We start from the raw sequence: 12,984 nt of genomic DNA, 5'->3' as shown, positions 1-12,984 counted from the left end.
TCTCTCTCTCTATATGTATAGATATATACACATACACATATACATATACACATATACATATATATACATATATATGGCTATAGATATTGATGTAGATGTAGATATAGATATATAGATAGATACAGATATAGATGCTTCATTGGTTTTGTTTCTCTAGAGAACCCAGCCTGAAACAGAAATCATCAGACCTTTCTTCTGAGATGCTTCTGGGTGGACTTGAACCTCCAACCTTTCTGTTAACAGCCAAGTACATTAACCACTTGTACCACCCAGGGACTCCACTATGAATATAAACAAAAAACAACAAATTCATTGCCACCGAGATGATTCAGAATAATGGTGACCCCATGTGTTACAGAGTAGAACAGCTCCACAGGGTTTTCTTATCACCCAATGTGAAAGTATACATATTACAAATCAAATATTAAAACTGTTACAATAATTACTGCTAGCTTTTATTAAGTGCCTCTTCTGTCCCTCTGTTATTTTATAGACATTGCCTCTGCAAAACTCTGGAATGTACATATTCTTATCTCCATTTTGTAGAGGAGGAAACCGAGACTCCAAAGTTTCCACACCTGGCCAAAGGCATTCTGTGAGTAGTTCAATGCAGCAGATACGTGCTGAGCATGGAGGTTTGACTAAACATCCATAAGTAATGTTGGATTCTTTAAGTGAATTATCAATACTTCCTGTGTCAAACAAGCAGTCCTAATACCAACACGTCTGTGAGGGTTTGTCCCTCCCAGGTAGAGCTATCAAGTCCTCTGCATCGCACTCCTCCAGGGGGCGCCATCACATAGTATACAATGTGATGGTACTCCCAAAAGCACATATACTGTGCCTACAACTGGAATGAGACCCGGGATTGCATAACAGCAACTGTAATGGGAGAGGGGTGGAAATCACAACAATGAAAGAATCAGACCTAAGAAGTGCTGGGTGTTCTCCTGGGGCTGGAATTTGAAACAAGGGTGACTGGTTCCAAGCTCCCTGTCCTTCTCGTTCCCCTCGGGAGGGTAGGTATAATGAATACTATGATAAACGGGTAGAATCCATTTAACTAACCAAAATTTCAAAATCCATATTAGGTTTTCAACTATGTAAGTAAAGTGGATTCTCCACAAACCTCAGGGGGCTGGAAGCCTCAAAGGTGATCCTGATAAATCACATGGCCTTTGTCCAGTACCCTTCCTTTTTGTCTAATAATCTCTCCCAAACATTAGCACAGTCTCTGCGAGGCCAGCAAGACAGGGATCCTTCCAAGGCTATCAGTTCTTTGCAGCTGAGAGGGGTCACAGAGTTACCAAGTGTCAGAGCACCCTGCCAAGCCGCAAGCGCAGGTGACCCCTATTCAGTCCCCGTCCCTGGACAGTGCTCGGCCAAGCAATCATGTCACATTTGGGGGTTCCGACTCCACCCTGGGGGGAATTCACGACAACCTTTGTATCTGGCAGTTGCAGATGGAAAGAGAAAGGGAGTTAGAAAAATGTGATTCCCGCGCAGGAAAGTTAGCCCACAGAAGAGTGCAGCAGTGGGCGGGTGCGTGCGTTTAAAAACAGAGGGTGGGAACCCCACCAGCCAACTCTGCAGAAAAAAATAAATAAACTCTGCCTATCTCCAAAGTGGAGCCCCTCCCCTCGGCCTGCGCGGGAGGAGGGTGACACATGTGCCATTTCCTCTCCCGTCGCTGAGGGTCAGGAGCAGGCCAGCGGACCCTCCACGCTGCACTCAGTCCTTCCCTCGGCCTCTGTCCGGCCCGGGACCTTTGGCCATGGCCGAGACCACTGTCACGCCGCCGCAGCCCAGCGTCTGTGAGTACCGCGGTCCGGAACGGTCAGGCGTCCCAGCTCCGGCGGGAGAGGGGCGCGCCGGCCTGGGCGCAGGGCCTGGCGCGGCGCCGCCTGTCGGGCTCGGCTGGGGTGAGCACCCCAGTCCTGCCCCGGGGTGCGGCGCTCGCTGCGCGCCCTTGTCACGCCCCGGCCTCCAGGCCTTCCCCTCCGGCTCAGATGTCTTCTGGCGTTTCGTTTCTTTGCGTTGTGATGTTCAGAATCTGTGGCAAGAACTTTTTTGTCTGGGAGAATAAAAACGCGCCTGTGAGGAGGGAGAGGCAGAACGCCTGGGCAAGCAGGAGGGAATGTCACAAGAAGTTGTTTTCTCTGCTGCGAGGCGGCATGGCTGACGCGGAGTCCAAGTCAACTCTAGTAAACTAACAATTCTGCGCGGGGAGGGGGCGCAGTGGTGGAGGGAGCAGATGGCCCTGACCTGTGGGGATCCGGAGCCCTCACTGCTGCTTTTCTTTCTTTTCAAAGCCCACACACGCTCTCTTGTTGACAGGAAGTCATATATGAAGAGATTCTTTGTGAGGATGTCCCACCACACATTGCTATCGCGCTTGCACTAAAACACTAAAATTTCATTTTAAGAACCCTGAATGTTTTACTGTCTTATCCCCGCACCTTTCCCAGGCTAGGTTCAGCCGTTAGAATCTGTCAGAGAGGAGAGATCCTGAGCTTATATTGCGATTAAATTATTAATATGATAGTGATGTGGGTATCAGAGACAACATCTCTTTCACAAGTCTCTAAAATCCAGGTGGCTGAGAGGCCTCACCTGCCGGAAGTTGGGCTCTGGGCCAACGTGGTTTATGTCTGGACGTGTGTGTATATATACATGTGTACACATGGTGGTGTATCTGTGTGTGACGGTGCTGGGGTATGTCTGGCGGGCACAGACACCTTTGGAGGGGGAGCAAGGGCTGCACTGTCTGTATTGGGATCATCTGTGCCATTTATTAGCAATGTGAGGGAAGTCAACCTCTCTTAACTCTAGTTTTGTCATCTGTAAAATGGGAATAATGAGATGTTCTTCACTGGGTTGTAAGGTTAAATGTTTAGGAATGATGCAGCACAGAGACTCGCACATACTAAGTACTCAATGAATGTCAAGTTCTTTTACATTCGTTTTACATGAGACTGTAGATTCCTGAACTAATGTGTGTTAGTGTGTTTATGTGTGTATATATGTGTAAAGCCTGGTTAATGGGACAGAAGCCACTGTAATCATTCCAGTTCAAGCACTGAGAAATTGTGGCCTGGCGTCTTTCTCTGTCAGTTCTTAAAGGGACTGGTTTGCCCACCCCTGAGCCCGTCCCTCCCCCACTGGCTCTCTAGGATTGGCGTTTTCAGCCGTGGCCAGTGCCTGCAGACACTCTCTTTCCAGGACTGACCAGGATGCAGGCCTACTTGCATACCATTCTGATCGATCTATGGCAGGATCTCTGTGGTGGGAGAACCGTGGGGCCCTTTTTCTCCTGCTAACGTGGACAGGATGTGTCTATATCCGGTCTCAGTTTGCATGGCTGCTGGTTAGAGCCAGAGAATTTAAAACTAAGAGGACCCACTCCCGCCTGGACCAGACCTGCGCTGCTCAGCTGGGCTCAGCCGGCTCCCGTAGGGCTTGGATGCCACAGTTATTTCCAGAGGCATGCGCAAGAACCCCAGAGCCTTGCCCTTGGATTAAGGGGGTCAGAGCGAAGTGGGAAGATGGCCAGTTTGGAAGCTTTATACAGAATCAGCTGCAGGAACAGAAAGGATTACATTAGGTGCCAATGAAATGCCATTTCAGCCACTGCTCAATCCCTCCAGATACGGTGGCACTGAGAGTCACATGGTGCCAGCAGAGTCAGCTGCTGGACCTCCCCAGAGTTCCAGCAGTTGGGTAATTCTCTCTGGGGCCTTGCAAAGCACGCTGGAAAACACAGAGTTGTGAGGTAAGAGACATTTTATGTTTGTAATGAGGACACATAAATTAATCCAAAATGTGTAGGAAGAATTCCCCTCACCACTGGTGGGAGGTTGGGCAAGTCAAGTCAGTTTGCCTGTTTGGCTGACAGATATGTATATCAAATGCCCAACCAAAACACCTGCCCATAATTGAGGACTACAACGGGCCTGGCAAGCACATGCTAAAATATGTACATAGATATAGATATGTTGTTGTTAGTTGCCATCAAGTCAGTTCAAACTCATGGCCACCCCATACATAACAGAATGAAACATTGCCTGGTCCTGTACCATCTTTACCATCACTGGTACATTTGATTCCATTGTTGCAGCCTTTGTGTTAATCCATCTTGCTGGGGGTTCCTTTGCCTTCGCTGGCCCTCCACCTTACCAAACACGTCCTTCTCCAGTGATTGGTCCCTCCTGATGACAGTCCAAAGTAAGCAAGTCAAAGTCTTGAATAATATTCTGTGATCTATAGGGCTTTCATTGGCTAATTTTTGGAAGTAGATCACAAAGCCTTTCTTCCTAGTCTGTGTTAGTCTGGAAGCTCTGCTGAAACCTGTCCACCATGGGTGACCCTGCTGGTATTTGAAATACCAGTGGCAAAGCTTCCAGCATCATAGCAACATGCAAGCCACCACAGTAGGATAAACTGACAGAAAGGTGGTGGAGATGTAGATATACATGTAGATTTATGACTTTCTTCAAGAAGTACTATATGAATATACAATTACTTTTTATTTTACATAATGAAACCTACTTTATATATTCTATTTCATCTTACTTTTTTAAAATAAGACTATATCTTAAAGATTATACCTTATTGCCATATATAGACTAATACATTCTTTTCAGGGCTGCACGGTATGAAGTGTATGATGTATGAATGAATTGGTTATTTTATTTAACCAATTTCTCTTGTAATGGACATTTGTTTTTAGTCTTTTTTAATTTTTTTGTTTTTGAAACCAGACACAGTGTTGTAATGACCATTTTTATAAGCAGGGCTTTACATGCCTGTGTGAATATACTTTTAGGATAAATGTTCCCAGAATGAAATTTCTGAAACAAAGGATGTGCATTGAAAATATTAGTGGACACTGAGAAAGTGCCCTCCAAAAAGGTCACGCCAGTTTGTAACTCTGCCCAGGAGCCCGTGAAAGCCCCTGTCTCCCCACACCTTCACTCAATCGGTACTATCGAAAGTAGTATCAGAGTTTTTATCTTGGCTGATCAGATGGGTGATAAATGTCCCCACTTCCAAATATGCCTTGGTAATTTCAGGTGAGACTGAGCATGCTCTCTTACCTCCCTAAGACACTGTATTTCTTTTCTGGGATGTGCCTGTCTATGGCCTCTGCCCACTTCCTGTCAGGTTGCAGCCCCTCATGAGGACACGTGACTCCAGAGGTTATGTGATTTTTCTTACATCACACGTTGAGTTAGAAGCAGTGCAGGGACCAAGGCTCCACATGTGCCTTGGAGTCAGATCTGGTTGTGATCTCATCTCAACATTTACGGGGTTAGGGAAAGTTAAAAAAAAAAAAGCCTCCATTTTCTCATCTGTAAATAGGAATAATAATAGCTACTTCAAAGGAGCCCTGGTGGAACAATGGTTAAGCACTTGGCTGAAAGGTCGGTGGTTTGAACCCACCAGGCACTCGGCGGGAGAAAGATGTGGCAATCTGCTTCTGTAAAGATTACAGCCTTGGAAGCTCTGTGGTGCAACTCTACTGTCATATAGGGTCACTTTAAGTCAGAATTGACTCAACGTCCCACAGCAACTTCATAGGAGTCACTTGTGGAACAAGAGAATGAGGGCCTGGCACCGTGCCCAGCAATAGCGGTACTGGTTGGTACTGTTGTTAGCAGAGGTTATCAAGGCAAACCTGGCCTGCTGATGCTGCCAGCCTGAGGAGTCTCCTCTGCAGACAGCTGTTTTTGCTTTTGTTTTTGTTGTTTTGCTATTGATAGTATAGCAATGACAATATTGTTGTTAGCTGCAGTGGAGTGAGCCCAGACTCATGGAGACCCCATGCACAACAGGATCAGATCATTGTGATCCGTAGAGTGTTCACAGCTGCTTTTCAGAGTAGATCACCATTCCTAGTATGCCTTAGTCTGGAAGCCCCACCGAAACCTGTTCAGCACTACCAGACGGTGGCTATACTTGAGGTGCACTAGTAGGGAACAAACCCAGATCTCCTGCACGGAAGGTGAGGCTTCTACCACTGAACTACCATTGCTCCCTCACAAAGATATCTTACTAATACTTAACAAGCAATTACTAATACTACAATATTAGTACCTATTATATGGGAAGCCCTGCGATAAGGGCTTCCATGGGTCACCCCTAGCAGTCTGCTATGAGAGGCATTTTCCTACCTGTTTTACAGACCAGAGCCTATAGGCCCAGGGGGATAAGCCACCACAGGGCTTCCAGGTCCTGAGGGCAAGGCCAGGCTGTGGGCACAGCAGTCAGACTCCAGAGCCAGCAGAGGCCAGCTTGTAAGGACCTCAGGCTGTGGACCAGCAGGGTACCCGTTCCAGGGACTTTCTACCCACTTGCCTGCCAGAGGGCTGTGGACTGAGAAATCACTGTTTTCTCTCTTCCTCTCTCTCTCTCCTTTCTCTTCTCTCTCTCCTCTCTTCTCTCTCTCCCACTCTCCTCTCCCCCTCTCTCTCCTCTCTCCTCTCTTTTCTCTCTCTCACTTTCTCTCTCTCTCCTCTCTCTTTTCTCTCTCCCTCTTTCTCTTTCTCCTCTCTCTTTCCCCTTTCTCTCCTCTCTCCTTTCTCTCTTCTCTCTCCTCTCTCTTTGCTCTCTCTCCTCTCTTCTCTTTCCCCCCTTTCTCCTCTCTCCTCTCTTCTTTCTCTCTCCCACTCTCCTCTCCCCCTCTCTCTCCTCTCTCTCTCTCCCGTCTCTCTTTTCAGCTTCCCCTCCCCTGCCCCTCTTTTCCTTCCCCTACTCCTGGTCTTTGCCTGGAATTTTCTTTAGATCATTATGTAATCTGAACCTCTGAGGGAATGCTCACTCCTGCCCTTGGTTATCATAAATTTTAATTTTGTACATTCCTCCAGAACATATTTACTGTGTACAATCTTAGCCAGTGACAGGAAATGACTGAGCTGGTTCTCCCTCATGCAGCCCATGGAGCTGGATTCCCACATGTACAGGTGAGGGCAGACTCCCTAGAGCCCCACAAGGCTCCTTCATAGTGTCCTAGCCACCAGGAGCCTGGTGTGACCATGGCCACTGTCTAGCCAGTGCAGTGGACAGAGGCTGGTTTGCCCAGAGCCCAGGTGGATGGTGGGGCAGGAATTGAGGCTCTGAGGCCACACCCCTTCCAGGCCTGGTATCTTCTTTCTCATGGGACCTCACTTCTCCTGCCTCTCACTAATTGCCCTCCATCACACTTCACTATTCGCTCCTGTTTCTGCTTCTCCAGCACAAGCGTTCCACAGTTAATACCCTTCTCTATTGTGTAAATGGAGTGGGCTGCACATCACTTTGAACTCAGCACGGCACACTAAGGGCTCTTTCCATTCTTCAAGGGAGGGAAGCACTTGGTGGGGCAAGCTGGCTGATGCCGAGGCTCCTTGGTTATCTCCTGGAACTCCACACCTGAGGGGCCGTATTTTATCCTTATTTTGCATGCAAAGACCTCGGAGAGCTGCAGCCAGATCCCGCCCTTTCTCCTGCACAAGGTACCCGGATTCATGAGAGGGGCTCCAGCTTAGGGCCGTAGGGCCGGCCATATGCTCTACAGGCCCAGCACTGTGTCCCTTCCCTGGGACTCTGGAGTGGAGAGTCTTCCTGTGTCGTCAGCAGCTGGTAGACACCTGTATTGTAATGCCTTAGAGGGAAAGAAAGCACAGTTTCCCAGATCAGATGCAGAGAGGACAACTGCGCCTGCCACCTTTGACGTGAAGCAGCGGGCCGTTCACCAGGCAGCAAAGCCCACTTGCTGGGAAATGCCACCTTCTGATAAGCTTGTGCACTCTCTCGCTAAACCCTCACAAAATGCCTTAGCAAGGGTAGAGGCTTTAAGTTCAGATGCCCCTTCTGTGTCTTTTATAAACCATGTAGCTCAATCAGGCTTTATATCCATTTGCTAATGATGGAGAGTGGAGAATACAGGTTTGCTGTAAGAGGATTTGGGTTTGAAACTGGACCCACTCTGAGTTAGTCGTGACCTTGAACAAGCAGCTGAACCTCCTCTTCTCAGTTCATTACCCGGTTCCGGGTCCGTGCCATGGGCGTGCAGCTGTGCAGTGGCACACGCTGACTTGGTCTGATGCTCTGCTGTCACAGCCTTGAAATTCTTAATCATCTTTTAACAAGGAGCCCTACAATTCCATTTTGCACTGGGCCTCACAAACATGTAGTCTTACTGTGGTTCATGGGGATAATAGCATTTTCTACCTCAGGGGCTTACATAAATGTGATATGATAGCTAAAACCCCTAGCACAGTGCCTGACACATATTAATATGATGTTTCAGAACTGTCACTGATTACGTGGTTGGTCGTGTCCTTAATAAGTGCTAGCTCACTCCCCACTGCCCAGCTCCCTCCTCTTTCCTCAGCCTTGCCTCCATCTGCCCATTTGCCACTGAAAATAGTGTCCTAGGATCTGCCCTCCACAGTCTGCCAGGGGTCCTGTGAGAGCTTAGGGCCAGGCCTTCCCACCAGCGGGGAGCTGCCCTCTCTGTAGCTCTGTTAAGCTGCTCCTTTCTGAGCTGTGGTGTCTGCTGTGAACACTTGTGCTCTTTCATGTTTTCACTGGAGTCAGCAAGGTGTGGGAGGCACACCACAGAGAACGCAGGTGCCTGCCTGCGCCTGGCTTCACACACAGGGGCGTGGCTTTGAGCACATCTCTAAGCCTCTGAGCTCAGCCCCCTGGCCCCCACTTCATCCTGGGAGAGTCAGTCTTGCTCTCCTGCCTCTTCTGGACCCAACCCCTCAACAGCAGGGCTCAGCACAGGCTAGCAGTCTCTTTAAAAATGCAATTTGAATGAATGAATGGATAAACTGATGTGAATGAATGAAGCATGAAGTAAACAGAGTGCTGTCCCTGTCCTAGTACTCACCTGCATCCTCTCCCAGTCCTCAGGTGAGGCCTTTGGTGGCTCCTGGTAGACTAGTTCCACCTGAACCCGCCCACTGGCCTCTCTCCTAGCAGAGCTCTGTGAGCACCCTAACCTGTGTAGCGGGCGGGTCCCCCTCCTTTCCTCTCACCTGGCCTTGATGCGCTAATGTGCTGGCTTTCATCATGTGCTCTGTAGTCACTTCCCCCAGTCCAATGTCTGCCTTCACCAGTGACTTTGTTCCTCCCCGCCCCCGCCACCCCCCCCAACCCCCGCTTTCTTTTGAACAGACTCCCGCTGGGACTACCTCTGGGGGATGTCCTTCACCACCCTTTGAGCCTTTCAAGGGAAGCCAGGCCTGGGCTGACATGCCATTTAAATTGCCTTCCTTCAGCATCTGCAGAATTCTTCCATTGAGTGAAATTAATTTCCGCTATCGATGATAATCCTGAACCTTCCTTTGTTTTATTGCACAACCTCTCTACTTTCTTTTTCACAAATTCTATCAATTATCCTGACTCATCCCTCTCTTGGTGACTGTATTTTGACTCAAGGCATAGAAACTCAGGCTTCCTTTCTCATCAGTTATCTCGTTTTGCCCTCAGCAGCCCAAGGGGAGGTATTTTTATCTCCATTTTGCATGTGATGATACTGAAACTAGAGAGGCCATGTGGCTTGCAAAGAGCCATAGCGTGCCTCCCGCTCTCTGCAGTATGCACGCTTTACAAGGGAGGCTACGCACCAGGCCTGGAGCCCACAACGTTTTAGGGGTCCACAAAAATGTTTCAATTTCTTCTGAAATCAAAAGGGTAAAAACAGAACTTTTAAAGTTAAAGATTACATTGGTCTTTATGTCAACACAGTCATAAAATATAATTTTTAACATATTTTATGGAACAAGGGGCCCTGGAGGCAATGTGCCCAGGCCCATGACTAGTGACTGTCCTGCCCACAGGTCCAGCATGGCCGTTTCTCCCAGCCACACTACCCTCTCCATCCAGGGCCAGAATCCCCTCTGCAGGTCTCTCCTCTCCCTGCCTGGAGTCCCACCTACCAGGGCTTCCAGGGCTGGGCAGCTGCTTGGCTCCTGTGGTGCCTGCCCTTGACTTCTGCACTATGGAGATTACCATGTTCCTGCGGACACCCAGGGCTCACTCTCTCTCTCTTACTCTCTCTCGCTCTCTTACTTTCTCGAGCAAGCTCCATCTCTATCTCTTTTCTTCTGGCTTTTTAAGCCATGAAATTAGGTTACTCTTCACTTAAAATTGGAGCCATGGTGGTGCAGTGGTTGAGAGCTGTGGTTGCTAACCAAAAGGTCAGCAGTTGGAATCTACTAGTTGCTCCTTGGAAACCCTATGGGGAAGTTCTACTCTGTCCTATAGGGTCGTTGTGAATCAGAATCAACTTGACAACAATAGGTTTGGTTTGAGTTGGGTCACTTAAAATTTAAAACAAATGAGTTCTCTTTGCCCTGTTTCATTATTACAGGGGCAATCCATATCCACAGTAGAAATTACAGGTACAAGCACCAAGAGCAAGGAAGTAGGAAGAGTTTCTCTAGGAAAGAGGGTGACTTTGAGGTGCTCATAGGACAGGCAGGTGACATCCAAACAGTAGTTCATCTGGACAGATAAGGACCAGGGGACATCATCATAAAGAGGTCAGCAAGTGAGGGGCTGAGGAGCAAGGAAAAGCCTGCAGGGTTGCAATGATGACTAGATTAGGCCACAGAAGGGGATGAATGTACACCAAAACCCAGAACCATAGAGCCAGAGTCTTCACGCCGGGGCCAAGGAAGGAGGGGAGCTGGTGAACAGTGCTTGGTGAGCACCCTTCCTGTTAGACCTGGTATGTGTGGTTCCTCACTGAGCCCTGAAGACACCACGTGAATGCAGATAGTACTAACTGCAGTTAAAGGTGTGGACACTGAGGTCCCAAGGCCTCCCTGACATGCTAGCCTAGGAGCCAGGTCACCTCCTCCACCTCTAGGCTCTACAGCCTTCATGCTGGGGGTACGGGGGTGGGCTTTCTCATGACCCCTTGCCCTCTACTCCACTCCATGCAGCCCTGAGGCCATGCTTCTGGCCCCAGAAGAGAAGGCCCTTCTCTGGCCCACCCCACCCCAGGGCAGTTGTGGCCCTCCCTCCCCCACCACCACCCTCACCTAGATTGCCCCCAGCTGCTAATGTCGTGTTAACAGTGGTGCACCAGGAGCCGGTTGTGACCTGTGGCAGGACGGCTGTCCTGTGCGTGCTCTGCCAGCCTCGGGGAAGCAGTGGGCAGCTGCCTCTTGGGGTCACTGTAGGGGCACCGGGAGAGAACATTGCCCCCACTGCCGATTCCTGGGCTGCCCCCACCACAGAGCCACCCCATGGCCCACAGCAGCTTAGTCTTCAGTTAAAACACAAAAATAACGACTGTAGCCACACATTACTGCATCTCGTGTTATGCCAAGCAGCTTTGAGGTTACTTCCTCTCTTCATTTGACGGGTACTGCTCTCCCTCTGCTGGGTAAATTAAGTGACATTCAGTGTGTTAGTCTCCTAGTGCTGCTGTCACATAAATACCCCAAGAGGGTGGCTTTACAGAATGGACATTTACTCTCTTATAGTCCTAGAGGCTCGAAGTCCAAATTGGGGTCTCCACGGTGTCTATTTCTTCTGTGGGCCTCTGTCCTAGTCTTTGTTGACTTCCAGTGATGCTTGGCATTCATCTTCCCCCTCTGTCTGCGCCTCTGCGTCTAATCTGCTCTTTTTATAAGTCACAAGTGTTTAGGATTAGAACCCATTCTACTGTGGTATGATCTCATTAGTGTAACAAAAGAAAACCTCTATTTCCAAACAGGGTCATATTTACAGGTACAGGGGTTAGAATTTCAACACGTATTTTTTGAGGGATACAGTTCAATCCAGAGATGCTTCTCCAAGCCAGGTTGTAGAAGATGAAGCAAGACTGGAACGCGGGTCTCTGACTCCTCTGTGAAGGTGTGGCTCGTGCCACAGAAACTCAGTTATCGGGGGTTTTGTGGGGAGAAACAGGACACGGGGTGATGTCAAGGAGCTGATGCTGGGATGAAGTGTCCACACAAGGAAGAAATTCATGCTGGCCTCCACTCTCCTCACCCTCCTCTCCCTCCCCACCCTACATGCACACATACATTCCCTACCACGCACCACCCCCTTACATTTCTCTTCCACAGACAGGGATCACCCAGGCAGACAACAGAGAGAAGCTTTCTTAAGGATCTGGCTGGGCCTGGGGCAGGGCAGAAAGGCATTTTGTCCACAGATCCTACTGACCTCCCAGAGAAGTAGAAACACATGTAAGCACTCATGCCTGTAGCAGCTTTTGGTCTCTGGCATAAAGGTATCCTATGCTTGTGAAACATCTTTCTACTCTGCTACTTGTTGGATGCTGTTCCCATTTCTTTGCCTCAGTATAGAATTTTTACAATATGCTTGACTGTAGGCAAGGTTTGCTGCTTCTCAAGGCCTCTTCTGTCTGTGATCCCACCCAAGGTCAGGGCGGTTATCAGGCCGGATCCCAGTAGCCCACGTGGCAGACGAGGTCGCAGAGGTTTGGAGAATTCACCCAGGTAGTTTCGGTTATTTTTATTTTTTGTTCAGCTCTGCGTCTCCCATGCCCTCCTGCATTGAACTCGCCCTATGACTATTAATAAAGACAACGAATACCCCTCCTTCTGGAAGGTTGTGTGTGCAGCATGTCATGCGCCAGTTGTTAAATTCTGGGGCCAATTTCAGCTCTCCAGATTTGACCACACACACACCCCTCTTTACTCTCAACCCATCATATGATCTGGGGTCCTCTTATAAGCCTCAAGTCTGCAGAGATTCCTTGGGTAGCAAGTGTCATGAGCCACAAGTTTTGGTTTTCCATCCAGTTCTAGTGAAGTAAGTCCAGAATCATCACAATCCAATCTGGTGATTTTGATTTTAATTAAACAAGTACCTACTGCGTATGAGACATAAAGACACACAGAACACATATTCAAAGGGTCTTCAGCCTAGTTAGGGAGGGGCCACCTAAGAACATCAGAGAACAAAGCAAGTCAAAGCATCACTCAGAGCCATTTGGACCTCGCAGGCCAT

At 48.7% G+C, this 12,984-nt stretch overlaps 1 protein-coding gene across 1 annotated transcript in view; it reads left to right on the top strand.

Annotated features, from left to right (window-relative positions):
• The first annotated feature begins 1,690 nt into the window (after nucleotides 1–1,690).
• The window catches only part of GYPC (glycophorin C (Gerbich blood group)), a 39,028-nt gene continuing 27,734 nt past the window's right edge, over nucleotides 1,691–12,984 (top strand). The window contains exon 1 of the mRNA XM_023725756.1: nucleotides 1,691–1,814. Within this exon, the coding sequence (XP_023581524.1) occupies nucleotides 1,775–1,814 (40 nt within the window). The 5' untranslated portion in view covers nucleotides 1,691–1,774. The remainder of the gene's footprint in view (nucleotides 1,815–12,984) is intronic.

This window comes from Trichechus manatus, unplaced genomic scaffold, assembly GCF_000243295.1.
Source record: "Trichechus manatus latirostris isolate Lorelei unplaced genomic scaffold, TriManLat1.0 scaffold00388, whole genome shotgun sequence".
NCBI lineage: Eukaryota > Metazoa > Chordata > Mammalia > Sirenia > Trichechidae > Trichechus > Trichechus manatus.
The sequence above is the reverse complement of the archived record's forward strand: the minus strand, read 5'-3'. Positions and strand labels throughout refer to the sequence as shown.